The 27,154-nt window shown below is 40.8% G+C and overlaps 1 protein-coding gene across 4 annotated transcripts in view; it reads right to left on the bottom strand.

The window, feature by feature from the left end:
- The window catches only part of LOC126474411 (uncharacterized), a 301,608-nt gene that overhangs the window by 256,653 nt on the left and 17,801 nt on the right, over window positions 1–27,154 (bottom strand). For all 4 annotated transcript variants that reach the window (XR_007586584.1, XM_050101883.1, XM_050101898.1 and 1 more), the window contains 2 exons: window positions 22,316–22,379; window positions 8,468–8,598 (listed from right to left, as the gene is read on the bottom strand). Coding sequence is in view for 3 of the 4 variants with exons in the window: in XM_050101883.1 (XP_049957840.1) it covers window positions 8,468–8,598; window positions 22,316–22,379 (195 nt within the window). In the remaining variant the exon portion in view is untranslated. The remainder of the gene's footprint in view (window positions 1–8,467; window positions 8,599–22,315; window positions 22,380–27,154) is intronic.

Here is a 27,154-nt window from a genome sequence, read left to right as displayed (position 1 = left end):
TGGACCAAAGCTGGAAAAATGCTTACCAATATACAGCCTGACTTTCTATGCTCTCAGATGCCTCCCTCTACATCTTTGTTTCCGCTCATCCTCACAATAGGTGAATCACTCTATATCTACACTTTGAGAGATATGCCCTTCCTTTCTAGCCTTCCCAACATATCCCTCTTTCCTCCATACGGAAGGAATAATAATTCTGTAAGTTGGGGGTAGTTTTTCCATTCTAAAATGTGTCTGTTGATAGTTGGGTTGGGGTTTGTTTCGAGGAAAGAGACCAAACAGCGAGGTCATCGGTCTCATCGGATTAGGGAAGTACGGGGAAGGAAATTGGCCGTGCCTGTTGACAGCACTGGAATTTTGTCTCCTGAAATTAAACTCAGCACTTCTGTCAGAAAATATACTGTAAGCTACTGAGTTTTATTAGAAACACTTGAAACTACAATGAAAAATACTAGTGGACTGTTTCCAACCGTTTGAATGTTTTCTGCTATTGTGATTAAAATAACCTACAGCATCATTATTAATTAGAAACACAACAGGGAAGTATACTGAGCACGTGAATACTCGAAAAAAGTGTAGACACTGAATTGAGCACAACTCAAACAATGCTTGGGCCACTGCTGAAGTTGTGTTTTGTGCTTAAAGGGAAAGAAGTCAGGGACACCAAAAAATTATATTTACATCCACGAAACAGGAACACAATCTGCTAACTTTACTGCTGCTTTTCATCTGGAATGGAGTTCTTCATTATTCTGCTGATACTTGGTTATAATCTGATACAAAAGGAAAATAAATGCTTTGCTGTTCCAAGTAAAAAATATTTTATTTGTTTCATAAAAATTGTAACAAAAAACTGATTTCTAGAAAAATCTACAAAACAGTTTTGCCTGTAATTGTAACAGTCTTCATTTCTACTTTAGTGTTACAATTATGCTAATTTTTGAATGTTTTTATTGTATAAGTAGTAAACCAAGCAATTTCTTGACATGGTAACACCATTCTTTTATATTACTGAGCATACTTCAATGTGAATCATTGTGCATTACATTAAAACAACACCATAGGCAATAATATCAAACGTACAAACATGAGTTTAAGGAACTCATTTCATCAACTGTAAAATTTCTTTTGTATGATACTAACATCTGCCCCAGTGTCACACTATGGAATGCCATAAACTAATGATGATGGTGATATGTACATCTTCAAAGCATTATTGTTTTTGGTTTCCAGTGACTTGCTTTATAGTGTAATTGGAAATATGTTTAACCCTGGCTGTACAGTGTGCTTCCTTAGGCCGGTATTACACTATCAAATTTCTTTGTCCAATATCTTTGTCAAAGAAATTTGATGGTGTAATAGGGAACTTTGTCAAATTTCGTCAAATATTTGATCAAATCTAGGGCCTCACTGTAGATTTGATCAAAGAAGTCGCTTGTTTTCTGTTCACTGCAATGTGACATGTTACACATGGAGCACTAGCATCGCTGCAGAGTTCTGTCGTCTGGAGTGTTTTTATAAACATCATCATCATCACCATCATTATTTAAGACTGATTATGCCTTTCAGCATTCAGTCTGGAGCATAGCCCCCTTATAAAATTCCTCCATGTTCCCCTATTCAGTGCTAACATTGGTGCCTTTTCTGATGTTAAACCTATTACTTCAAAATCATTCTTAACCGAATCCAGGAACCTTCTCCTTGGTCTGCCCCGACTCCTCCTACCCTCTACTTCTGAACCTGTGAGTCTCGTGGGTAACCTTGCTTCTCCCATGCGTGTAACATGACCCCACCCTCTAAGCCTGTTCGCCCTGACTGCTACATCTATAGAGTTCATTCCCAGTTTTTCTTTGATTTCCTCATTGTGGACACCTTCCTGCCATTGTTCCCATCTACTAGTACAGGGCTTAACAACTGGCCAGTTTTGAGCACAAGTACTCGCGTCTGCTCAGGCACGTGCTCGCGAGCAGGTGCAAGGTCGCGGAGTAGGGAGGGAGGGGAGGGAGGGGAAATGCGCGCGCACATTTGAGCAGGGCCGCAGCGTGCCTACTGAATTCGCGCCGACTGTGTAACGTTTAAAGTACTACGATCAGCTCTAACAGTCACTTCGCAGGTTAAGAATCCTGTCAAGTCGCTGTTGTGTAACCCCAACCATGTTTTCGCAGTTCAACCTCCATTGGGAGGAATTGTATCTGTTTACAGTAAAAGATGGTTTGCAAAATGTTTAGTACGTCACAAAACGCAGAATTCTTTTAGGAAATTTAATTTGCAGCGACATTATATGTTGTACCACGCGAAAGACTACGGAAGTGGAAAATGCGATGGACCAGATCGTGCACAGGAAGTTATTAAACTTAAAAGAAAGCTATTCGAAGAAGATCTGGACGACGAAGAAAAATCAACTGAGGCATCTCTCAGAGTGAGTTACAAAATTGCTTTGCTTTTAGCAAAATCCCTGCGCCCCTTCACTGATGGTGATTTAATAAAAGAATGTTTGGTAATGCAGCGGAACATTTGTGTCCAACTCAAGTTGAAAAGTTTCGGATTGTGCCATTATCTAACATGACCATTATGCGTCGCATACAAGACATGGCAGACAACGTCCAGAGCCAGCTTGCAAATATCTGTAAAGATTTTATGACATATTCTCTAGCTCTGGACGAAAGTGTTGATATCACTGGAACACGCAGCTTGCCATATTTATTAGAGGTGTTAATAGAGATCTTCAGGTGAGGGAGGAATAGAGATCTTCAGGTGAGGGAGGAGCTCCTCGATGTAGTAGCCATGAAGAACACTACAACCGGAGGTGATATTTTAAGCAGTGTTGAAGAAAGTGTTGAAAATACAGGATTGTCGTGGAATTCTTTACTTTCAGTGTCTACAGACGGTGCACCAGTGATGACAGGGAAAAAAAAAAAAAAAAAAAATCAGGTTTCATTGCGCTGTTGAAGGAGAAAATGAAAAAACTGACCGTGCCGAATGAAATACGGGGCGTTCACTGTGTGATCCACCAGGAAAACTTATGTGCAAAGAGTATCACTCTAAAAAATGTGATGAGTGTTGTTGTTCGTACAACCAATTATATAAGGAAGCATGGGCTACAACACAGGCAATTTAAAAGCTTTCTTGAGGATGTAGAAAGCCAGTATGGTAGCCTGCCTTATTACAGCGAGGTCCGCTGGCTTAGTCGTGGGGAATTATTAAATCGATTTTTTTCCCTATTACACGAGATCAATATGTTCATGGAAATAAATAACATGTGTGTTCCTGAATTGAAAGAGCCTTCATGGAAATGTGATCTCACGTTCTTAGCAGATTTAACTAGCCATCTGAATGCTTTGAACATTTCACTGCAAGGTAAAAATCTGCTAATTCCTCATTTCATAGATCGAATACGAGCTTTTAAAATGAAATTGACACTTTGGGTGAGTCAGCTGGAAACAGGAAATCTAGCTCATTTTCCTAAATTATCATCCATGCAAGATGTTCACAAAGACTGTGAACGTTATTCACATAGTTTAGTTGCCCGTAAGGAAGAATTTGATCAACGCTTTCAAGATCTGACAGCACTAGACAGTGATTTTGATCTGTTCTCCTCTCCATATTCAGCGAATATTGAAGAGATTCGTTCTGAGCTGCAACTAGAACTTATTGACCTGCAGTGCGACAGAAAATACAGAGACAAATTTCAGAACAAGAAAAACATTTTGGAATTCTGCAGACACTTCCCTCAGGATAGATTTCCTCGTTTGCACAAACTGGCGGCTACAATAATATCAATGTTCGGTTCCACGTATGTTTGTGAACAACTGTTCACTGGAATGAAATGTAACAAGACGCGCCTGAGAAACGCATTGTCTGATCGAAATATAAGCTGCACGCTGCGCCTACAGTGCGCAAGAACAGTTATTCTGAACATAGACACAATTGTAAAGGGCAAAAAGTACAAGATAACCGAGAATCCCACACTTCAGAGACACCTTTTATTGTGTAACAGTTCGCAAATTAATACGAATGTAGAGGCATACACTAAGCTAGTAAAATTATGTGGCACGTGTACATTCTCCTTTATTTGTTTCTTTTGTCGCAGTAATAATTCGTGAGTGATATCCCTGCAGGTGGCCGCGGATTTACATTGACTGGCGGCAGCTTTTGTGTGCCCCACGTGACTCTCCCCACTCTCTGCTCTGGTCCTGTAGTTGGGGTAGCATGCTAGCGCTGCTCCGTGCTCGCGCCTGGCTGCTCACAGCTTGCTCCGCGAGCACGTATGTTGTGAAGCCCTGTACTAGTACCTGCAATCATCCTAGCTACTTTCATATCCGTAACCTCAACCTTGTTGATAAGGTAACCTGAATCCACCCAGCTTTCGCTCCCATACAACAAAGTTGGTCGAAAGATTGAACGGTGCACAGATAATTTAATCTTGGTACTGACTTCCTTCTTGCAGAAGAGAGTAGATCGTAGCTGACCGCACCTCGCTTCCAGTTCTTTCACTATGTTGCCATCCTGTGAGAATATGCATCATAAGTACTTGAAACCATCCACCTCTTCTAACTTTGTTCCTCCTATTTGGCACTCAATCTGTTTATATTTCTTTCCCACTGACATAACTTTCGTTTTGGAGATGCTAATCTTCATACCATAGTCCTTACATTTCTGATCTAGCTCTGAAATATTACTTTGCAAACTTTCAATCAAATCTGCCATCACAACTAAGTCATCCGCATATGCAAGACTGCTTATTTTGTGTTCACATATCTTAATCCCACCCAGCCAGTCTATTGTTTTCAACATATGATCCATAAATAATATGAACAACAGTGGAGACAAGTTGCAGCCTTGTCTTACCCCTGAAACTACTCTGAACCATGAACTCAATTTACCATCAACTCCAACTGCTGCCTGACTATCCGTGTAAAGACCTTTAATTGCTTGCAAAAGTTTGCCTCCTATTCGATAATCTCGTAGAACAGACAATAACCTCCTCCTAGGAACCCGATCATATGCCTTTTCTAGATCTATAAAGCATAGATACAATTCCCTGTTCCACTCATAACACTTCTCCATTATTTGCCGCAAGCTAAAGATCTGGTCCTGACAACCTCTAAGAGGCCTAAACCCACACTGATTTTCATCCAATTGGTCCTCAACTAATACTCGCACTTTCCTTTCAACAATACCTGAGAAGATTTTACCCACAACGCTGATTAAAGAGATACCTCTGTAGTTGTTACAATCTTTTCTGTTTCCATGTTTAAAGATTGGTGTGATTACTGCTTTTGTCCAGTCTGATGGAACCTGTCTGGACTCACAGGCCATTTCAATTATCCTGTGTAGCCATTTAAGACCTGACATTCCACTGTATGTGATGAGTTCCGACTTAATTTCATCCACCCCAGCTGTTTTATTGCACTGCAATCTATTGACCATTTTCTCCACTTCCTCAAATGTCATCCTATTTCCATCATCATTCCTATCCCATTCTACCTCGAAATCTGAAACATTACTGATCGTATTTTCACCTACATTGAGCAACTCTTCAAAATATTCCCTCCATCTGCCCAAGGCATCCACAGGATTCACAGCAGTTTTCCTGACCTGTCCAAAATACTTGTCATTTCCTTCTTACCTCCCTTTCGAAGATTGCTAATTACACTCCAGAATGGTTTTCCAGCAGCTTGACCCATAGTCTCCAGCCTGTTTCCAAAGTCTTCCCAAGATTTCTTCTTGGACGCTGCAATTATCTGTTTGGCTTTGTTTCTTTCTTCAACATAACTTTCTCTGTCTACCTGAGTTCTAGTATGTAGCCATTTTTGATACGCCTTCTTTTTCCTTTTACACGCTGCCTTGACTGTGTCATTCCACCAAGCTGTTTGCTTCATCCTACTTTTACACACTACTGTTCCAAGACATTCTTTAGCCGCTTCTGTGTCCCTGTACCTTGTCCATTCCTTTTCCAATGCCTGTAATTGACTACATTCAACTAACTGGTACCTTTCTGAGATCGCTGTTATGTACTTGTGCCCGATTTCCTTATCCTGAAGTTTCTCCACTCTTATCCTCCGACATATGGACCTGACCTCCTGCACTTTCGCCCTCACAATCCCAATTTCACTGCAGATTAAATAAAGATCAGTGTCATCAAAGAATCCCCTGAATACATGTGTGTCCCTAACAGCCTTCCTGAATTCCTGATCTGTTGTTATATAGTCAATGACAGATCTGGTTCCCCTGCCTTCCCAAGTATACCGGTGAATGTTCTTATGTTTAAAAAAGGAGTTTGTGATTACTAAGCCCATACTGGCACAGAAATCCAATAGTTGTTTCCCGTTCCTGTTGGCCTCCATATCCTCTCCAGATTTACCCATAACCTTTTCATACCCTTCTGTTCGATTTCCAATCCTGGTGTTAAAATCACCCATGAGCAGAACACTGTCCTTGTCCTTTACACTAGCAACTACATCACTGAGTGCGTCATAAAAACTATCTATCTTATCTTTATCTGTCCCTTCACAATGCGAATATACTGACACAATCCTAATTTTCTTGCTAGACACTGTCAAATCTATCCACATCAGTCGTTCGTTTACATACCTTATTGCAACTATGCTGGGTTCCATTTATTTCCGGATGTAAAGCCCTACACCCCATTGTGCTTTTCCTGCTTTGACTCCTGACAGGTAGACCTTGTATTCTCCCACTTCCTCTTCTTTCTCACCCCTTATCCGAATGTCACTAACAGCTAAAACGTCCAGCCCCCTCTTACTTGCAGCCTCTGTCAGCTCTACCTTCTTCCCAGAGTAGCCCCCATTGATATTAATAGCTCCCCATCTCATTACCATTTGTTTGCCAAGTCGTATCTTAGGAGTCCCTGGTTTGTCTGTTAGAGGTGGGACTCCGTCACCTCCAAAGGTCCGAGGCATTTTGCTCTGATTGTTGCCAGCATCATATTTAAAGTACCAGGGAAGCAGGTTGCTAGCCTTACTTGCCCCGAGTCCCATTGGGTTTTACCCCTAACGGCTGAGGTTTTACCCCTAACGGCTGAGGGACTAACCGGTGGATTTGGTAGTCTTTGCCATATGAGCAGAAAGGTGACCATGACTCAGAATATGTCCGAGATGCCCAGCCTTATTCCAAGGTAACTGGTATCCCGACTGTCGGGACCACTTACTTGGCCACTCATACGTTGCCCGTGGTTCATGAACTAGTACATGACTACAGGAACCCACACCATGAACCACATTGCCGGTAAGTACAATTGGTGTGTACAAACAACTACAAAATTAACAGAGATGTATAAAGCTGAAGAGGCACTTTACAATGTGAGGCACCCTGAGTACAAAAATAGGTTACGACGATTGGAGACCTAACCTAACCTAACCTAACCCAACCCAACCCAACCCAACCCAACCCAACCCAACCCAACCCAACCCAACCCAACCCAACCCAACTCTCTCCTGTAGCAAGGAATCGTAGTGTTAAAGTGAGCCTGTCTTCTGCAAATTAGCAGTTCTTAAGTGAATATTGTGCTTTGTGATATGAGGATACACTTCACTGAGCACATACAGAAATGTATGGTCATCCGTTCTTAAGTAATTTATGTACGACTTGACGTCCTCCACTATAAGCTCACGTAATAAATTTTGTTGAATGCTTTTATCATGTCATCGTAAAACCCACGGTTACACCCAGGTACGTTTCCTTTTTTCCCCCCGCTTCTCTTCCACATGTGCACACAGTGCAATTGTGGTACGTGCAACTGCTGCAGCTAATAACAAGTTGTTGTTGTCAGCGATCTTGAACTTTGACGTAAAATACGATGACAGTGTCATACCCCTTCTAGTGCTACGTCAAAGATCTTTGTCAAATATATTTGATGGAATATTTGATCACATCTTTGATCAAATCTTTGACAAAGAAATTTGATAGTGTAATACCAGCCTTAGCAAATTTGTCACTGAAATGTGTGACACCAAAAATACAGAAGATTTAAACAAAAATTACAGTAGTGTCATCTGAATACTGTTACGAAAAGAAGTAACTTACAGGAAATATTTTAAGACATCTAGCATGCATGTTTTAAGTTTTTTTTACAAACTACAAATTCATGCAGCTGCATTAGAACTATTCCAGAGGCTTACACAAGCTCAAATTCCTAGTCTCTCAAACACTGCTACTGAGGCTGTCAAGGTTGCCAATATATACTACTGATCTTCAGGTGTTGCTGATAACTAATAACTCGATCCTGGGCAACCTACAATATTTGCCACGTTACAAGTCTGGAGATGTAGAGCATACTCTAATTTACAAAGCTTCAAAAAGAAAAATACCATTTCGCTCTTCATGATCTACATGACCAAACAGTGTTACTGACCTACCATGCCATAAGCTGAAACAATGCATTTTATGAGTTTTTTTGTATTATAAATGGGGTTCCAATCTTGGCAAATCTGCTGGAAAATCATACCATATTATCCCACTTTCCAGGCCAAGTTTGCTTTGTTGCTGAGCGCTGCTGCAACCAAAGGCACAGTCCCTTCTCTGGATGCCTCACATACCCATTAATGTCAACACCATAGTTACGAATTCCAAATAAACCTGAAAAACAGCATGTATTTTTTGATTTCTCAGTTTCTTCAGAAAAAAATTAAATTATCATTAAAACTAATATGACAACCAGTTATCACATTTTAGAAACACAACAGTACAAGAACTCCAGCAATGCTTTTTACAAATGCCACCTGAAGAAAATTTGGGAAGTGTGGGGGGAGGTGAGGAAAGAGTACAAATATTTCACTGACATAATCTAACACTTACGTTATTTCAAGGCAAATCCTTAGAGGATTTAAGCAATTCATTCCATTGCATCAATATAACCAGAATGAATACTAGAAATTTATCAATGAAATTATAATTTAAAGTGGTATAAAGTAAATGTTATAAACAGCAGACTGAAGTTGGTTGGTTGGTTTAAAGGTGGGAGAAGGGACCAAACTATGAGGTCATCGGTCCCTTGTTCCTAATAAAACAATGCCACAAGTGTGAGAATAAAATGGACGAAACATATAACACAAAACGGAAAGAAAGGAAAAGCCACAAGAACGAAGGGAAGGCAACGAACACTGAAAGGAACAAAAGAGGACAAGAAAACAACGGAGAGACACTAGAAACAGAAGAGAGTAAAACATGAAAGCAGATTACAGTGGCTGGCCAACCACAAGAATAAAAAGGGAAAGCCAGCCACTCTGCAACACATTAAAACCTATACCTAAAAGCACTAGGGTGGAGGACACATAGGGACAAAGGACATGCGCTAAACCCTACATAGAAGCATAAAACGCACTCTAACGGATAAAATGTACAACTAAAGCTGCTGTGGAGGCATTGTCGCTCAACACCGGACGCAGGGTGCTGGGAAAGTTAAAAGTCTGCTGCAGAGCGGCTAAAAGTGGGCAGTCCTGCAAGAGTGTACGACTGTCATGTGGGAGCCACAGCGACACTGACGTGGGTACTCGCGACGGAGTAAGTAACCATGTGTTAGCTGCATATGGCCAATGCAGAGCTGGCAGAGGACAACTGATTCCCTGCGAGAGGCCTGCATGGAAACCTTCCACACATTCATAGTCTCCTCAATGACACGCAGTTTGTTGTGTGTGCTGTTACTCCATTCCGTCTCCCAAAGCTGGAAAACCCTGCGGTGTAAGACAGAACACAGGTCAGCTTCGGAGATGCCTATCTCCGGAAGCAGTTTCCACGTCGCCCGTTTGGCCAGCCTGTCGGCAAGTTCGTTGCCAGGGATTCCAACGTGTCCTGGGGTCCACACAAACACCATGGAACAGCGGGACTGTTCCAGGGCATAGATGGACTCCTGAATGGACGCTACCAGAGTGTGGTGAGGGTAGCACTGGTCGATAGCTTGTAGGCTGTTCAATGAGTCAGTGCGCAGGAGAAATGACTCGCCAGGGCATGAGTGGATGTACTCAAGAGCACGAGATACGGCCGCTAGCTCTGCAGTGAAAACAGTGCAACCAACTGGCAAGGAGTGCTGCTCAATATGTCCTCCATGAACATATGCGAAGCCTACGTGACCATCAGCCGTTGAGCTGTCAGTGTAAACTGCTTCAGAGCCCCAGAACACGTCAAGAATCGAGAGGAAGTGACAGCGGAGAGTGGCGGGTTTAATGGAGTCCTTAGGGCCATGCAAAAGGTCCAGACAAAGCTGCGGCCAAAGTTTCCACCATGGAGGTGTACGTGAATGGACCGCAAGTAGAGGTGGTAAAGGGAAGGACTCCAGTTCGGAGAGAAGGGACTGCATGCAAACCGCAATCGTTAGCCCCGATCTGGGCCGCCAATGCGGGAGATGGACTGCCACGGGTGGGAAAATGAGACGGTAATTCGGATGCTCAGGGGAACTATGAAAGTGTGCTGCGTAACTGGTGAGCAGTTGTGCACATCTGATCTGCAGTGGAGGGACACCAGCCTCTACCAGTACACTGGTCACTGGACTCGTCCTAAAAGCTCCTGTCGCTAATCTAACCCCACAGTGTTGCACAGGGTCGATTAAATGCAATGCTGATGGTGCTGCCGAACCATAAACCACACTCCCATAGTCAATTAGGAATTGGACAAGGGCTGTAGAGCTGCAGCAGTGTACAGCAATCTGCACCCTAATTGGTGTTGCTCAGGCAACGGAGGGCATTGAGGTGCTGCCAGCACTTCTACTTAAGCTGCTGAAGATGAGGGAGCCAAGTCAATCGAGCATCGAAAACCAGTCCTAGGAATTGATATGTCTCCCCTACAGTGAGTGTATCATCATTAAGGTAAAGTGCGGGTTCTGGATGAACGGTACGACACCGAAAGAAGTGCATGACACACCCAACTTTGCGACTGAAAACTGGAAGCCGTGGGCTTGAGCCCATGACTGTGCCTTGTGGATGGCTCCCTGGAGGTGCTGCTCAGTAACAACAGTAATGGAGCAGCAGTACAAAATGCAGAAGTCGTCTGCATACAGAGAGGGTGAGATGGAGGGCCCGACAGCTGCTGCTAGACTGTTATTGGCCACTAAAAATAGAGAGACACTCAATACAGAACCCTGCGAGACTCCATTCTCCTGGATATAGATGGAACTGATGAGGCTGATGGGCCTATAGCTATCCACATCAAGCGGGCTTTTATCAGGGTTGAGCAACGGAATTATGGTGCTCTCCTGCCATTGTGATGGAAAGACGTCATCGCACCAGATCCAGCTGAAGATGACAAGAAGGTGTCGCTTGTAGTCAGATGAGAGATGTTCAATCATCTGGCTGTGGATGCGATCAGGCCCAGGAGCTGTGTCGGGGCAATGTGCAAGTGCACTGAGGAGCTCCCACTCTGTAAATGGGGCGTTTTAGGAGTCACTGCAGCATGTAGTGAATGAGAGGAGGTTCCCTTCCAGCCGCCGTTTGAGTGTGTGAAAGGCTGGGGGGGGGTAATTCTCCGATGCAGAGGCTTGAGCAGGTCCAGGAGCTCGGCAACTGTGTGTGTCGGTACATAACTTGCCATTTATGGAACACCGGGGACAACTGTTGGGGCCTGGTACCTGAAAAGACGTTTGTTCTTTGCCCAGACTTGGGGAGGTGCCGTGTGGCATCGAATGGTGGAGACGTATATCTCCCGACACTCCTCCTTCCTTTGTTTGATAAGGTAGCGAACATTGGCACGAAGCCGTTTAAAGGCTATGAGGTGCTCCGGGGAAGGGTGCCACTTATGCTGCTGTAGTGTTCACCGATGCTCCTTAATTGCTTCAGCGACTTCCGGTGACCACCAAAGGACTGCCTTACGCCTCGGGCACCGTAAAGAGTGAGGGATCGCGTTTTCTGCCGCAGAAACAATTGTGCTAGTCACCTGCTCAACCATCACACTGGTGTTACTGTGTGGGGGAGATTCAGCTGTGACAGCAGAGGTGAAAGCTCCCCAGTCTGCCTTGTTCGAGGCCCATCTGGGCAGGCATCCATGCGCCTGACGCTGGGGCAGTGACAGGAAGATGGGGGAGTGGTCACCACCACATACGTCATCATGTGTTCTCCAGTGAATAGATGGGAGAAGTCCTGGGCTGCAAACTGATAAATTAATGGCCAACTAACTACCATGAGCCACACTTAAATGTGTGGCTGCCCCAATATTTAAGAGGCAGAGGTCGAATTGCGACAGTAAAGTTTCGACATATCTGCCTCAACCAGTAAGCATGGTGCCACCCCAAAAGAGGTTATGGGCATTAAACTCTCCCAGAAGTAGGAAAGGTTTAGGGAGTTGATCAATCAGTGCAGCTAATACATTCAGGGGTACAGCACCATCTGGAGGAAGATATACATTGCAGATAGCTATTTCCTGTGTCATCCTTTTCTGACATCCACAGCATCAAGAGGGGTTTGAAGGGGCACATGTTAACTACAAACTGAGTTTAGGACATAAACACAAACTACACCTGACACACTATTATAGTCGCTACAGTTCCTGTAATATCCCTTACAGCTGCAGAGGGCAGGACTCCGCACTGCTGGGAACCAGGTTTCCTGGAGGGCAATGCAGATAGCAGGTGCAAAGCTTAACAGTTGCCTTAAGCCAGGCGGTCTGGCGAGATCTAGGTCCTCAGTGGATGCCAAAATCTCCACCCCATCCTCAGCCGCAGAGCTTGAAGGTAGCGGTGGTTTGGGTGCCACCGCAATTTCCTTGGTCTTAGGGGTTTTCTTTTTGGATTTCTCTTGCTGCTCCTTGGGTTTCCCTGGCTGGGAGGACTTCACTGGCTCAGTCTCCTGGACTGAGGACGAGCATGAAGCCCTACGGCCAGCTGCTTTTGGGCTCTTCAGCCACTGGCGGGTGTCGTCTTTCCCACTAGATGAAACTTGGGAATGGAGAGTGACCCAAGGGACCTCTTCCTAGTGAGAGAAGCCGAAGAAGACTTACGCTTCTCTGGCTTAGAAGTGGGAACGGACATCCCCGATGGTTGGTGTGGGGGGTGGGGGTGGGGGGTGTTGCTCCCGAAGTAGGTGGTGCAGGAGCAGCAGGGAGGGAAATGCCCCCCATCATCAAGGAGGCAGGTGTAGTCTTCCAGCTCTGAGTGGTGACCTGGGATGGCAGAGCTGATGGTGCCAGAACTGTTGTAGCGGCAGCTTAAGACAATGTCATATGCACAGGATGCAGGAATTCAAATTTTCTCTTAGCCTCAGTGTAGGTCAGTCTGTCCAGGGTCTTGTACTCCATGATTTTCCTTTCTCTCTGGAGAACCCTGCAGTCAGGCGAGCAAGGCGAACGGTGCTCACCGCTGTTGACAGAGATGGGAGGCAGAGCACATGAAGTATTGGGATGTGATGGGCGTCCACAATCTCGGCATGTGATGCTGGAAGTACAGCGGGAAGACATATGGCCGAACTTCCAGCACTTAAACCACCGCATTGGGGGAGGGATACAGGGCTTTACATCACACCGGTAGACCATCACCTTGACCTTCTCGGGCAATGTATCGCCCTCAAAGGCCAAGATGAAGGCACCGGTGGCAACCTGATTATCCTTTGGACACCGGTGGACACGCCAGACGAAATGCACACCTCGGCACTCTAAATTGGTGCACAGCTCATTGTCGGACAGCAAAAGAAGGTCTCTGTGAAATATGATACCCTGACCATAATTAAGCTCTTATAGGGTGTGATGGTTACAGAAACATCCCCCAGCTTGTCACAAGTGAGTAACTCCCATGACTGGGTAGAGGAAGCTGTTTTGATCAAGACTGACCCAGATTTCATTTTGGACAAGCCCTCCACCTCCCCGAACTTGTCCTCTAAATGGTCAACAAAAAACTGAGGCTTCATCATCATGAAAGATTCCCCATCAGCTCTCGAACATACAAGGTACTGGGGCAAATAAGATCCGCTACCATCCTTAGCCTGACATTCCTCCCATGGTATGACCAGGGAGGGAAATGATTTGGGGTCGTACTTCTGTGTGTTGAATTGAGCTCATGATCGCTTAGAGGCTGTTGGTGTTTCGCAACCAGTAGGAGATGATGGACTACGCTTCATCGTGTGTCATCCGCCCCGATGCCACCCACACCGACCAGGGGCCCTCCCCATGGGTGCCACCCAGCTACAGCACATCCTGGCAGGATGGCCATTGCCGGGAGTCCCAATGCCCCAGGTGGAAGAGCATCTACCCCTTGGCATGCATGGGGAGTTAACGGCGCATGTATCACCAGAGCTATCCCTGTGTGGTCAGGGGGCAACAACCAACAGAGTATGTGGCGGCCCCACCACAACGGACTGGCTACCGTGCTGGATATCATGTGCAAAGAAATCCAGTGTCATCATTGACGCAGAAAGCGTCACTGCATGGTGCATGGTGGAAAACGCATCCAGGAAGGTGTCCTCGCACAAAAGATGGAGAATGGGCAGACTGCAATGCGACGATGAGAAAGTGGGCTAAAGATCTCAATGCATGATGGACACTATACACCTTGTAAGGCGCCCTTCCCCAATTGGCTCGCTCTTCGGGAAAATTTTGAAGAATGGAGGTCAAATCCTACAGGGGACCATCACATGAAGGCCAAAACGTGTGAAACTCCTTTTAGTTGCCTCATACGACAGGCAGGAATACCTCGGACCTATTCTAACCCCTGGACCCGCAGGGGGGACAACAGACTGAAAATAAGAACGATGTCAAAGATAATCTAATCATATAACAGAACTGATATGAATGGAATCAACAAATCAACAAAGGAGCTCTTCTCCATTTGTTTACTTCTTAACACTTGCGCCCCCCCCCCCCCTCCACCACTCGAAAAGATATCTGAACATAACAATGTAAATCATTTGTAATGCACTTTCTTACAATGATGTTCGTGAATATTGTGAGTCAACGCCTTTGTTACAATTCTGATTATTTTTATTGGTTGAAATGTATCAAATGCAAATCGTTCAATCCATTACTTTCCCTGATGAAACAATGTGTTATGGCAGTATGTTTTGTTCTGTATTTGTCTGTATGATTCTTGGAGTGTATGATTGCTGCTTGTTTATCACACCAGAGAGATGTTGATTCTCTAATTAGTTCTTTCAAGTTAAGGCTCTTCAGTAATTCCCTCATCCCTACCACCTCTCTTGCACAGGCTGCCACTGATACACATTCTGCTGCCTTTGTGCTCAATGCAACTACAGTATGTTTCAGACTTTTCCAGTACTATGGTGATTCTGCCAGTAATATTACATATCCCATAATACTTTTGCAACCATCTATACGAGTAGCCCAATCAGCATCAGCGAATGCTTCAAGTACTTGACCACTGGGATAATATGTGAGTTCGCAATGCACTGTTTCCTTCACTTGTCTTAGTAACCTTTTTGTTGCATTCAAATGGTTCATATTAAATTTGAACAATACTGTCACAACTTTGCCACCGAGAAAGCTACATCTGGTCGAGTCTTCTGTGAAAAGTAAAGGAGTCCACCAATAAGCTCATGATGTACAAGATTTTTAACTTCTTCATCACTAGGGATCGTAACAATTGGTATTTTGCGATAAATGCGAAACAGATGTGAATTCTGTCTCACAATGCAAAAACGTGATATTACTTAATAGATGCTGTTTCAAAGTGAATTGTACTTAAACGAGCTATTTATCAGAGATAGTTTGAAACAGATTTTCTGCATGCAATATCAAAAATGTAAGCAGTTACTGGTATTGCACATCATGTGGTGAAGCCCAATTTGGAAAGATTATATGTGCAAAAACCTACATGCTAAATGTAGTGTACGGGCGCAATGATGTATCAATGCACTCACTCATCTGCTGTCATGCCAATGTGGATGGTTGAATGGTCTGTTTAAGATACACACTACGTAATGCAACTAACTACTCAGCCATGGGACCTAGTATTTTATACAAAAGAAACACATCTGTTTTTTCACTTAAGCTTAAAAGATAGTAAAATACGGGAAGTTTTAATGTGGCAAATTAGGTGGTGGATGCTTTGAGCTGTAATTGCATTGAATACCACTAGAGGTCGGGCCTGAACTACATTGTTAACAACACACTAACTTCAACAAGCAATTGCGCACAGCTGTCCCTGAACACTTTTTGTTGTGCATTGCTCAGTGTTTGTTTTTTTCTTTCTTTTTTTTTAATAACTGCAGCAACTAATCCTGGTCTATCACAGATTTTGATTATGACCCTTACAACGCCAGAAGAGATCAGCGATCCCTGTGACAATGTGTCAGTTCTGCTGTAGGCTGCTGCCTGCGAAATGGAGGCGGGATTTGTTTCCCTGCACCACTCCTTCCCCTATAGTGGTCAGAATTCTAGTCTGTTTATGCTCGCACCATCTGGTAAATAGCCTATAGTGCCCACCCTCTGCACTATAGCAACTGGAAATAAAATCTGTAATGATTTCTACAGCACCAAAATTATTCCCTTAACATTAAAATCAAGTCACCGTACGTTCGGTTCTACTTCTATGTTGAAGTGCCTTGTCAGTTCTATCTGTAGCGTTGTCAGGCATGGGTCATAGGGCTATGAGTGCCCACGAAATGTCGAAATCAGTAATCTGCAGATTTTTTAATCTTCAAATTGAACAGGGAAAGTCAAATAATGTTCAGAACCACCTTATATTGGAGACACCGTCACTTAACTGATAGGAAAATACTGCTGCTTTTCAACAGAGCAATCATTTTTGAAATCTTAAATGCAGCCAAACGAAGAAAACAAAGGCCATTTCAGAAGAAAACAGTACTGAAGTTTTTTCAAAAGCAAACATTCCAGTCAAAACATTCACAATCAGCACTTTTTTTGACAGTTTCAAATAATTAATAATTTGTTTGTCTTTGTTTAGCATGACAATCTTTTAAATTTGTCAGTCTAATCATTAACAAACAAAGAAAACAGATGCGAATTTCAAGAAAAATAGATGCAAATTTTGCAAAAAATAGATGTGAATTTTGCAAAAAATAGATGTGAATTTTGCCAAAAATAGAAGCTACATTTTCTGGTCCCTACTCATCACACTTCTCATCAAGGAAATTCAGTTTCATTTCCATCAGGGTCTTGGCTGCCTTAGCATTCTGAAGTCCAAATCTATCAAGTAGTTGACTGATGAAGTGCTTCTGAGAAAGACTAACTCTTACATCTTCACTGTTCTCAAATTTCACTCCTAACACGTCTGATACCATGCCCATGTGCTTGGTTTCAAAGCAACTTTCTAAAAGAGTTTTTACCTTTTGCCGCATCTCTTCATTTTGTGCAAATGCAAGCACATCATCCACATATAGAGACAGAAGAGCTTTTCCTTTCTTTGCATTTAGCTTGTTGACACATGAATCTGTATCCTTTTGAATAAATCGGAATTTTTCTAGTGCGCTATTTAAATGATAATTACAGCATCTGCCACTTTGTTTCAGTCAATATACTGACTTGTTTAACTTGCAAACCAAACTTTTTGGCTCTTCTTGATGAAACTTCTGGATGGAGCATATATACCTTCTATTTACTATGCAGAAGCGAAAGGCACTCTTCACATCATACTGACCAATATGACAATTTTTCTCAACGTTGGCTGCTATCAATAGATGAATCATTTTGAAATTTGAAATAAGAGCATGAATATCATTATAGTCTACGCCTTTTAATTGACTAAAACCCTTTGCGAGTAAATGAGCTTTAAAACTCTGCTTCTCACCAACTTTCTTCTTTCTACATGTCCCTCTTTTTTTTAATATAGGAATTACACCAGATGGTAGCTCAACCAATTTCCAAGCATCATGATTCTCCAGGGAGTTAATTTCTTCATTTATTGCTGCTATCCATTCCATTGCCTCATTGGAATTAATTGCTTCATGATAGGATAATGGTTTTTCACTGTTCCTTTCTCGCACAATGTGTATTTGTGCTTCTTTAACATAAGCTTTCTCTTTGGAAAGAAGTGTCATTGGATGACATTTGCTTAAACGTGTTTTTTCTTTTGTTACATTCATTCTTGGCCTGTATCCACTTTGTGAAGTTTCAGCACATTCCACAAATTCCCGATTATCTTCAGTTTCTTCCAAACTTTCCTCCTGATATGAGAAACCATAAAATTTCTCTTCAGTGTTAGAATCTTCTCTTTCACTCTGTATTTATGCTTCAATACTTGGAAACGATAATGTTCTGTATTTGTACAGTCCAATAGAGTCTTTCTGTTTCTTATTTTCATTTGAGCATTAACCATTCAAAAACTCTTTGCATATAAATTCCCTGGATTCTACAAACTGTTTTGTTTCTGGCATCCAGATCCTGTCTCCATAGCCATATGGAGAATATCCTATAAGAACACCTTCTTCTGCCCATGTGGATAATTTAGAACAACGTCTTTCTTTGGGTATGTGAACAAAAACTTTGCATCCTATCACATGTAAATCTCTCACACTAGACTTTTACCTGTCTGCGATTCATAAGGCATTTTTTCATTGTTGTGGCTATTTTTAACACAATTTTTACGTATATCACAGTGTACGTCAGCTCAGATCAAGAACACTATGGTAAATTACTTTCTAGCAACTGTGACCTTACCATATCCATTAACATGCTTTTGAGGCATTCACCTGTACTGTTTTGCTGTTGTGTGTATGTCACTGTTATTTCATGCCAAATTCCTTCAGATTCACAGAACTGCGACCATTTGCACAAACCAAATTCTAGGCTACTGTCCATGTGAATTCCCTTAAGTGTCTTCCGGTTTGAATCCTCCATTTCTTGAATTCTTCAAATACTTCACCCTTATTTTTTAAGAAAATACTCATAAAATATCTATTGCTTCCAAAACTTGGAACACCAACAGGTCACATGAGATCATCATGAACAAGCTCTGAAGTGGCTGTTTGTTCCTTCGAGTCTTGTTTACCGTTTTCAGAAATGATCTTTGTGTTGATTTACCTACCATACAACCATCACAGAGGTTAAATAACCTTTTCCACAGTCTAATCCTGGGACTGCTTCCTTTCTTATCATGTTGTTTACTGAATGCTTACTAACATGCATCATTCAACAGTGCCATAAGTATAGCGATTTTGTGTTAAATTCGTTATTCTCTATGTTTATTTACCTGTCAACTGCACATAGCTTCAAATTTATGTAATATAAATGACCTTCCTGTTGAGTTTTAATCAGCAGTCTTCCAAACTCATCATGGATATAGCAACCTTCTCTGTCTAAAATGACTTTTTACAGTTTTCAATGACCTGCCTCACAGATAAGACTGCATGGTCGAACTCTGTCACAAGCAGTGTTAGCTATGAATTCCTTAGCCAAATCTTCATTATTAATTGTCTTCGGCCTTACTGTACCTTTTTCCATGGCCTCTGTTTTTCTGCGATCAACTAAGGTTATGATCTCAGCCAAAATATTTTTATCTAGAGCTGATAAATAATTTTCATTCGGAGCCACGTGACGAGTTACTCCAGAATCCACTTTTCAGTTACCACCATTCAATTTAACTGTGCCAAGGCAGCACTCATATCAACATCATCTAGTTTCTTTTGTTCCTTTTTTAAGTTTACCTTTTCTAGACTTTGTGACAGTTATAACAAACAAAACTACCCCTCTATTTTTCTCTGTTTGTTCCTGTCCTTTGCCACATTCCATAAGTGGCGTTATCCACTACTTCTGATTACCAGTATTAACTTTCGAGGACATTACAGAATGTTTACCTTCACTGTATTCGTAATGTCTAGCATCTTCAGCAAGTAAATGGCATTTAACTGTAGCACACTTAAAATCAATATCTGGCAAACAGCACAAAGCCGTAACTACTGCATCCCATTCATCTGGAAGTTCACATAGAATAGCCATTGCTAAATCTCCGCCTTCAGTTTTGTCACCAACATTCACTAGATCCACTACAATTTTGTTTATCAGTCCTAGATAATTTTCCACAGAGTCACAATTCTTCACTTTTAGTGAGTATAACTTCCATCTTAGTTTCACAGTGTGAAATTTGCTATTCATTGGGGCATGTAATTTTCAAAGTTCTTCCATACTATTTTTGGATTCGACAAATTTCTAATACACATTAGCTACCTGTCACAAATGCAAAGTACAACTCTTGCTAAAGCCTTACCCTGACGTGTCATATATGCCTTTCTTATAAGCGGTTGATGCACCTTCACCAGCTTCCATCTCACCAGGCTCAATTACAGTCCACAAATCAGACTCTATTAGAATAATTTTCACCCGATACATTCAAGAAGCGTAATTCACTATATTCAGTTCCTCAATATAGTGTGTCTGTTATCCTTCAGCTCTATGTATTTCATTACTTATTTTACTGCATTTTTCTTTTCTGTGAGATTATCAAACACAGCTCAGTGTCAATTAACATTTCCCAAATGCAAAGAATGAAAAGTAGGCAACCAATATCGGCAAATATTTCGTCTTTGCCATAAGGATGTGTTTTAGATCAGCTAATTGACACTAACACAGTTTTTGTTTTCTTTGTTAGCATGACTGCGCCCATAACCATTCTTATAGTGGAATAAAACTGTTGTATCACACTCATTACATTTACTAAGGGAAAAACTGCATATACCAGAAAGTAGTAACAGAACAACATTAAAACAAGGTATTGATTGTCTTCTTAAATACTGTCCAATCACATCACAGAAACGGAATGAATGGAATAAATATCGGAGCTCTTTTCCACCTGTTTATCACTTAAACAGTTCCACCGCTTGGGGTCGCTATCAACCAAGCTTAACAACAAATATCGAACCAATTCAGAGATGTACTGCCAGGACCATACAGTTCAGTATAATCCCTATTAGAGGTTTAAAAGAAATGCTCGGTAATCCTTGGAAGAAAGATGAAGTAGTTGTTGCAAAATCCTGTTGAATAAATTTTGAGAACTTGCATTCAAACGAGACTGTGAGACTATTACATTGCAATCACTACATATTTCTCATAGAGACTATAAGAATAAGATAAGAGAGATTAGAATACATACAGAGGCATATATGCAGTCGTTTATCCCCTTGCTCAACAGTCAACTGGATTATGACAGAAAATCACTAATACTGGTAAGCTGTACCTGCCTTCACACACTGTGCAGTTGTTCTACTGAGTAATTTGCAGATTTTACAATGTTCACATAAACATTTTGCAAATATTGCTAGGAAATGTGAATCTAAAGTGGCCCAGCACAAATCTGGTTACAAGTCTGTTAGGATATATTCAAAAACAAAAGTAAGTTATTTCTGTGAAATGTTTTACTGTGACAACTGGCAAATACTGGATCACTGTACTCCTATTTCCACTGTGTATTGAGCAGTGTAATATGAACGATCTGTACTAAAATACTTCATTTGCCTCAACATCTTGACAGGAAAAAAAGAGGGTGTAAAATACAACAGAATACTAGGACATTTGTGAAGTATCACTTGCAACAAACCTTCTTCCAAATAATTGAGCCATTTACAAAATAATACAGTCGTGCAGGATACATTATGCATCCAGCTATCTTTGTTTCTTCTTCTACAACTGATAAATGGAATAGGGATACAACACTTCTCTTCTGTTTGTACAAGCACAGTTATTGTACTTGAAAATGTTGAAAAACACCCCAAAACTCAAAGTTTGTTTATAACTCCAAATCAACTATTAATTATTGTAACAACAGCTTTTCATACAAACTGAACACATAAGTGAGTCAAAAAGATGGAAGAGTCCTAAAAGACTAACCCAACAACAATTTTTTCACTGAATTTTGCTACCTACCATCGAACTGAGGTTTAAAAGATCGGGAAAAGAACAAATTATGAGTAGCTTTTATGTGGAACTTCAAATAGCTGTAAATGGTATCAAAAAATTAAGACTCCTTACACAATAAAATAGAGAAACAAAGTAACTTTTATCTATGAAATTTGATTTCAATGAATAATATTGTTTCATTACAATCGAACAGGCAAAGTGAAGCACAATATCATCATGCCACTCTTAACATAATCTTGATTCCTCGTTTGAGATATTCACAAATGCATTACATAATCTGAAGTACTGGTGTAATTGAGAAAGGCTACACAGCACCATGGAGATAAACATGTTAACACTTTCTAGAAAGATCATAGCTGTATGAAGCCATCCTAGCTGTGTGTGTGTGTGTGTGTGTGTGTATGTGTGTGTGTGTGTGTGTGTGTGTGTGTGTGTGTGCGCACAAAAGTGCATGGAAAGAAAAAAAGAGAGAGATATTTTTTTAGCTGCTCAGTACAGTGATAAACTGACTTTACTCATTCTCTCGTGAAAAACTCAGTTAAACTATTTTACTTACAAGTGGCTGAACGGTCCATCTTAAGAAGCGCTTTGGATGCATATGCAGCACAAACTTCATAACACTGGAAACAGATACAATAAAAATGAATTATTATAAATATATTTTAAGATTATTTCAATATCTATGAATTTCAATCAACTGCTCACATATGGAGTTGGAAAGATAAAAAATGGGAAAGAAAGTTTTTAAATGGACGAGAATGAGTTGTATAAAATGGGTAACAGCAATATTTATGCAAATAAATTTATTACTCCTGCATCATTTTACCTAATTACAACAAAACACTGTAATTCGCAAGTTCAAAGACAACAAAGGTGGAGCTTTTACATTTTCTGCTTCCCACTTGAAATGAGTCAGAAAGATTACATTAATGCTTCAAAATTACAAAAGTAAAAAGTTAATCAAAAACACGAGTTGTCACAAAGCAGGAATAAGCTATATTATTGTACCCTACTAGCCCCTTAATCTTTTTTAATTTTTTGGGTTAATAAATGTTGTAGTTATGAAATTGTACAGTTCCAATTAATTAATATCTTCCAGTTGTAAATTATTTTGAACAAATAACAATGATCATGTGATGCTGAGGGAATCAAATTAGAAAACGAGACACTTGAAGTAGTAGAAGAGTTTTGCTATTTGAGAAGAAAAATAACTGATTATGGCCAAAATAGAGAGGATATAAAATGCAGACTGGCAATGCAAGAGAAGTGTTTCTGAAGAAGAGAAATTTGTTAACATCAAATATAGATTTAAGTATTTGGAAGTCTTTTCCGAAAGTATTTGTATGGAGTGTAGCCACATATGGAAATGAAACATGGATGATAAACTTTTCAACAAGAAGAGAATAGAAGCATTTGAAATGTGGTGCTACAAAGAATGTTAAGGATTAGATGAGTAGATCACATATCGATACAACTGGGGAGAAAAGACATCTGTGGCACAACCTGACTAGAAGAAGGGCTCAGTAGATAGGACACATTCTGAGACATCAAGGGATCACCAATTTAGTAGTGGAGGGAAATGTGGAGGGTTAAAATTGTAGAGGGAGACCAAGAGAAGAGTAAAGTGAGAAAATTAAGAAAGACATATTGCAGTAGTTATTTGTTGATTAAGAGGCTTGCACCAGACGGCTGCATCATACCACTCTTCAGATCGAAGACCACCACCACCACCACCACCACCACCACCACCACCAACAACAACAACAACACATCACAATGAACTACTGCATACAGCAGTAACTTTCTTCCAGAGGAACTTAGTGAGCTGTGCAAAGTGAAAAGCCATGTCACACAGCAAAGGCCTATTTTGAGTGTTATGAGTGGTGTTACAAAACTGTCACAGTTTTCTAACTTGACTGACCACCCGAACATTTTATCCATTATAATAAGGTATACCAAAGCTTACAATTTCTTTAGTGAATATCTCGTTTGTACAGGGGTCCAAAGCCTCTATACAGTATTCAAAATAAAACACTGTCCATCACAATCTCCAAAATTTTTCATTTTTTTGCTGCTATTGGCCAATTTTGACTGTGAAGTCATTATCAAGCACATACATTGTATCTCTAAGCTACATGCCCAATGTGACACACAAATTAATCCATCAGTCCTCATATGGAACCGCACATCAACATTAAGACAATCTATATTGAGTAGGAACAGAAAGATTGTAAAACATGTGGGAGTATCACATACAATACAGCTTAAAGATGAACTTGACATTTGTCCATTGAAGAACCACATTTCATCATATATGAGCATCAACTTGTACACTTTTTCTTTCAATAAACTTTGCTGAATAGTTGTTTATTAATATGATCATTTTCATTACCCCTCTGAGTGTTATGTTAATCTCTGTACAGGAAGTACTGTATACACAAGGTGACATGCAAAATTTCATACACTGAAAATTCTTTGTATAACTTAATAACGCGTGTGTTAATCATCAAGAGTGCGTATGCACATTGAGCATGTGGTGCATTTCTTCTGTGATTCCCTGGAAAACTGTTGCAGTAGCCACTTCCAGTTGCATTAGATTACATGTTTTGTTGTGGTAGACAGTCTCCTTCAAAAGTCCCCACAAGCAATAATCACAAGGATTAATATCCAATCTGTGAGACAGCCATATTGAACCATCCTGAAAATCTTCTAGATGTTGATGGCACATCACATGGTGCCCAAAATGGCCATGGAGGAAATCCAGAATAATGTTCTGCTTGAGGACAAGCTCCAATTTGCATGATCCATTGGATTTCCATTGGTAACCCTGTTGCTTAAAGCTGTGGAAGAAATTTTTTCTGCAATATGTTCACGTAGTTTGTACTGTTAACTGTGCCACTGAAAAAGATTAGTCCAATAATTTCAAAGCTGGAAATGGTACTCTACACACCCGCTTTTTCTCAATAATTCGCAATCTAATATTCTGCCAACTGACGCTACCATTCGGATGAACGTACATCTCATCAGAGAACCATGCGTTGTGAATCACGGCATCATCATATGCAAGCACCAAAGATACAAACTGTAATTGCCGTACATTGTCATTTTTTCACGAGTTTGTGCAACCTGTCACTTTGTATGGAAATAATTTCATATCAGCAAAACATGATCTCTGAAGAGAAGGAGGTGAGATGCCCAGTTTGGCTGAAGCTCGCCCCGTGGATGTCCTAGCTCTCCATGTCAAAGCCACTCTCACAGTCTCCAGAGCATATATCGAGCTGGCACAATGTTGCTTTGCTCTAAAATCAGTTTCAGATTTTGTGGTTAGTCTATACACTGTCTGTCTGCAGGGGGGGGGGGGGCACCTCATACAAAAACGAACACGAAAACATCGCCGACTCTTGCGCCCCCCCCCCCCTCCGCGCGCGCCACACACACACACACACACACACACACACACACACACACACACACACACACACACAAAGCAGGCACTCATCACTCATGCATGACCTATCTCTAGCACATTACAAATTAGAAATTCTTCTACTGAACAGAAGGAGAAATTGTCAAGGAGAACCTTTTTGAAATTTAACTTTCTTATCTGTCATATTTGATATCATTTGGTGGCATTATTGTGCACCCCTTTTTTGTAAGAGAGGCAACCTTAATGTGGAATAATGACTGCCATTTCTTCTTCTGGTCAAGGGAAAAGTATATGATGTCAGAGAAAAAAATAATATTGTTAGCTGATCCATTAATTTATATGCACCTGCAGAACACAACAACCGCAAAAGAAGTCTTGGGGGGGGGGGGGGGGGGGTAAAAAGGAGTTATGAGATGATTCAGACTTAAAAGAAGATATGGTTTACAGTTTGTGCTCCTTGCGACTTGACAGTAGAAGAATATACAAGCAAAATTATTTCCATGTCTAATATGTTGAACAGTTTGAATCTTGAAATGAAAGCTGTGATACAAAAATATTGTTCAGGAGAGTGGGGATATAACAGTGCCTAACAAGTCTCAAACTGGAAACATTATTTATTCCATTCACAGGCAGAAATAGATACAAAATTAAGCAAAATGTCTAGAAATACATGAATCTGAGCCTATTACTAATGCGAATAATAACAAATCAAGATGTGTTTTACCCGAGCAGTGTCAAACACACAGATCATCAACTATTCTGAAATGATGATGAATGATTAAGTGTCCTATTATTCTACGGACAAACAATTCCAATCTGTTATCATTAGTAGTATATTTAAAAAGTATATTTACAAAGCAGAGAATGACACGAAAGGCAGACATAAGATTGAGCCTTTACCAATATTTGACTTACATTCTGATTTTAACTGCCCACACTCTACTGAATAATCAACAAAACTTATTACAAAAACTGGAACACCTGGGGTGATATAACCTACTTCCATTTATCATTTATCAAAATAAAATGACAAGGATCCAAATCAATAAATAATACATCTGAACCCAGAGTATTTATAGTGTTTTTGAATTGTGTTATTCCACGTAAGTCATTCATATCAATAATAGACCATTAACACAAAAATCCATAAATTATACACTTGAACCCAGAGTACTTATGGTATTTTCATATTGTCTTATTCCACACAAATTGTTCAGATCAACAATAAACTATTTAACACAAGAAGAACCGCACCTGTCATTTTGATGAGTGGTCTGCTTTAGTAGACTTATTTCTTGTAAATTATTTATTTTACAGTTCCCATTTACTATGACTTCTAATAAATGTTTGTGAGCTAGATGTCTGCGAAGAATACAGCAATTAGGACCATTCAGAAAAGTGGCCCAATGAACTCATACTAGAAGGGCTGCTGCCTGTAATTTTCAGGATATGGATGTGTAAACAATAGCTTTATGACTTTTCCACAGCTATTCTTTTTTTCCTTCCTAATTGGTTTATAACATCCTCCTCACCCTTTGTTGATGAGGAAGGAAGCTTTATTGCTCACATGGCACAGTTTGTGTTGACCACATTTCAGTTGCTTCATAATGGTGTTTGAAAGACAGGATTTATCTAATGCAGAAATTTTAAAATATTTGATTTCAATGACAGACAAAGAACCCGAAACTGAAGATCCTTGTAATGTTTGTGATATTGGCTAATTACAAGAAGATGACACTACAAATGTTACTGACAATGAGAAATATACTTTTAAGAAAGCTTATAAGGGTTTTTGCAGTTCATTTCATGGTATAACAACTTGAAGTTAATTGTTTATGTTGTAACTGAATTATTGTCCTATGTATTTTCAAGCAAGTCAAACAACACAGTGCTCATATCCCCAGCTAACAGTACTACAGATTTTGTGACGGAGGGAAAGGAATAAATCAAGTGAAAGGAAATCCTTCC

This window comes from Schistocerca serialis, chromosome 1 (assembly GCF_023864345.2).
Source record: "Schistocerca serialis cubense isolate TAMUIC-IGC-003099 chromosome 1, iqSchSeri2.2, whole genome shotgun sequence".
In the NCBI taxonomy this organism is placed as follows: domain Eukaryota; kingdom Metazoa; phylum Arthropoda; class Insecta; order Orthoptera; family Acrididae; genus Schistocerca; species Schistocerca serialis.
The sequence above is the reverse complement of the archived record's forward strand: the minus strand, read 5'-3'. Positions and strand labels throughout refer to the sequence as shown.